At 46.2% G+C, this 1,880-nt stretch overlaps 1 protein-coding gene across 1 annotated transcript in view; it reads left to right on the forward strand.

The window, feature by feature from the left end:
* Positions 1–435: 435 nt before the first annotated feature.
* Positions 436–1,880, forward strand: part of pola1 (polymerase (DNA directed), alpha 1) — a 36,873-nt gene continuing 35,428 nt past the window's right edge. Inside the window, exon 1 of the mRNA XM_019863106.1 lies at positions 436–449. Coding sequence (XP_019718665.1) covers positions 436–449 — 14 coding nt within the window. The remainder of the gene's footprint in view (positions 450–1,880) is intronic.

Raw genomic sequence — 1,880 nt, forward strand, 5'->3', positions numbered from 1 at the left:
CGCGTTCAAGTTGTACAGCTAGATGAAGCTAAGTGAGCAGAACTCAGGCTGGACGTCTGTTTGACCAAATGAAAGTCATTTTCACTGCGTTTTCTTGGAGCCCTGAAATCACATAGCTGTCAGCCAAGCACTTCTCAGTTTCCGACTGCAGCCAGACAGAAAGGCCAGCTGGCATTTATAAGCGGCATCCCGATGTATTTGTGGCTAATGCCGTTTGCACCTCCGCCCCCGTTTTAATCATCGCATTTGCACTTTCCTTTGGTATTGTGATTTAGGAGCCCTTTTTATTTTTGTATTTGTAACACAGACGCACCTCCATCTACACGCAAATCCAACCCGCCCTCCTCTCCCCCGTAGTACTTTTTGGCGGGGAACGCGCTCCGCGTATTCGTTGATTGGCTCTTGTCTTTCTCACTCGTTTTAAATTGGGCCCCGATGTGGCGGGTCGAGTCAGGTCGAAGGTTGCAGGTTTCAAAGACAAGGAGGGAGCGAGTCAAAAAAGAGATGACTCCTATCAATTGTGCCAAGCCAAATTTTTGGTTTCATCTATTTGTCGTACATATGTCTAAATTTTTGGGTATGTTCACAAATGTGTGTGTGTGTGTGTGTGTGTGTGTGGTATATTTTGCGGATTTGTGTGCTCAAGTGCTACTGCCCGAACTCTGCCCTTTGTCGGCGGACCATTTGTTGTGGGCCAACTCTGTCCTGGTATGTGTGGGTATTAAGGAGTGAGCGGAGGTTGGGGGGCAGTGGTATTAAGAGGAAGGTGAAGGTTTAGGATTACACGGCCGTCGATCTGCCACAGATTGATGTCCCGCTCAACCCCTCGCCGTTATTTTGGGTCCTTTTGTATGTTTGCCAGAGAAGTGTCGGTCCCAGAGGAAGAGTGACATGAAACATGCACAACAAGCAGTTATAATTGTCTGCTAAATGCATTTGTCACACTCGGAAGGCATTTATTGTCCGATGAGTACTGTCCGGCTGATCCATGATCTCATGCTTGAAATGACGTAGAAGTCGATATATATACTCCGTGTGTGTGTGTGTGGGGTGTGGGGGTGTCAAATTGGAAAAAAAAATAAAGACACGATCCAGATATCAGCGGTATGGAAGACTCCAGGATCGATCAGCTTGCTGGTGTTCATTTTCTGTCGTGGTGTTCATGTTGTTACTTGCTGCAAATTGAGTGTCTGTGAGCAGTTAAGGGCACCACAAAACTGAGCACTTGACTGTCTTTTATTATGCTGTTCATTCGTCTTTTTTTTTTTTTTTTTTTGTAGCTTTCGTGCTACAGATTATAAAAAGTAACAGTATGTCATCCTAATCAAGTGATGTAAACAACGCAGTGAGCTGGAAGCCCGCTGATTGTTTTGGAATGCATATTGGTTTGACCTTTGACATTTTGCCAGCAAATCTGACAACCGTTAGCAGGTGCGTGCGTGCGTGTGTGTTTGTGTTGGGTGCAGGATGACTCCCTAAAAGCCATGTAATTGAGTCTCTGTCCTTGTGTTTAAAAACAGACTGACAGGAGCTCGTAGTTGACATTATTGGATGGCATGCACGGTGAGAGATAGATGCGAGCTTGGGTAACAGAGGCCAGGGTGCCGAGAGGTTAGAGTGTCGTCAAGGTTAAACCCACCCCGTGTGAATGTGTGTGCTTGTAATCAAGTCAAGGTAAATATTACTGCCCCCGCCGTCCCTTCAGTTTTGGGATCATTCCTCCTGTCTCGCGATTCACAAATCATTTCCCCGAATTAGATACAGGAATCCCGCAACCATCCGATCATGTATCGTCGTGTGTGTGTGTGTGTGTGTGTGTGTGTGTGTGTGTGTGTGTGTGTGTGTGTGTGTGTGTGTGTGTGTTTGTTTTTTCACGGTGG

The sequence above is a fragment of the Hippocampus comes genome, unplaced genomic scaffold (assembly GCF_001891065.2).
Source record: "Hippocampus comes isolate QL1 unplaced genomic scaffold, H_comes_QL1_v1.1 scaffold360, whole genome shotgun sequence".
Taxonomy (NCBI): domain Eukaryota; kingdom Metazoa; phylum Chordata; class Actinopteri; order Syngnathiformes; family Syngnathidae; genus Hippocampus; species Hippocampus comes.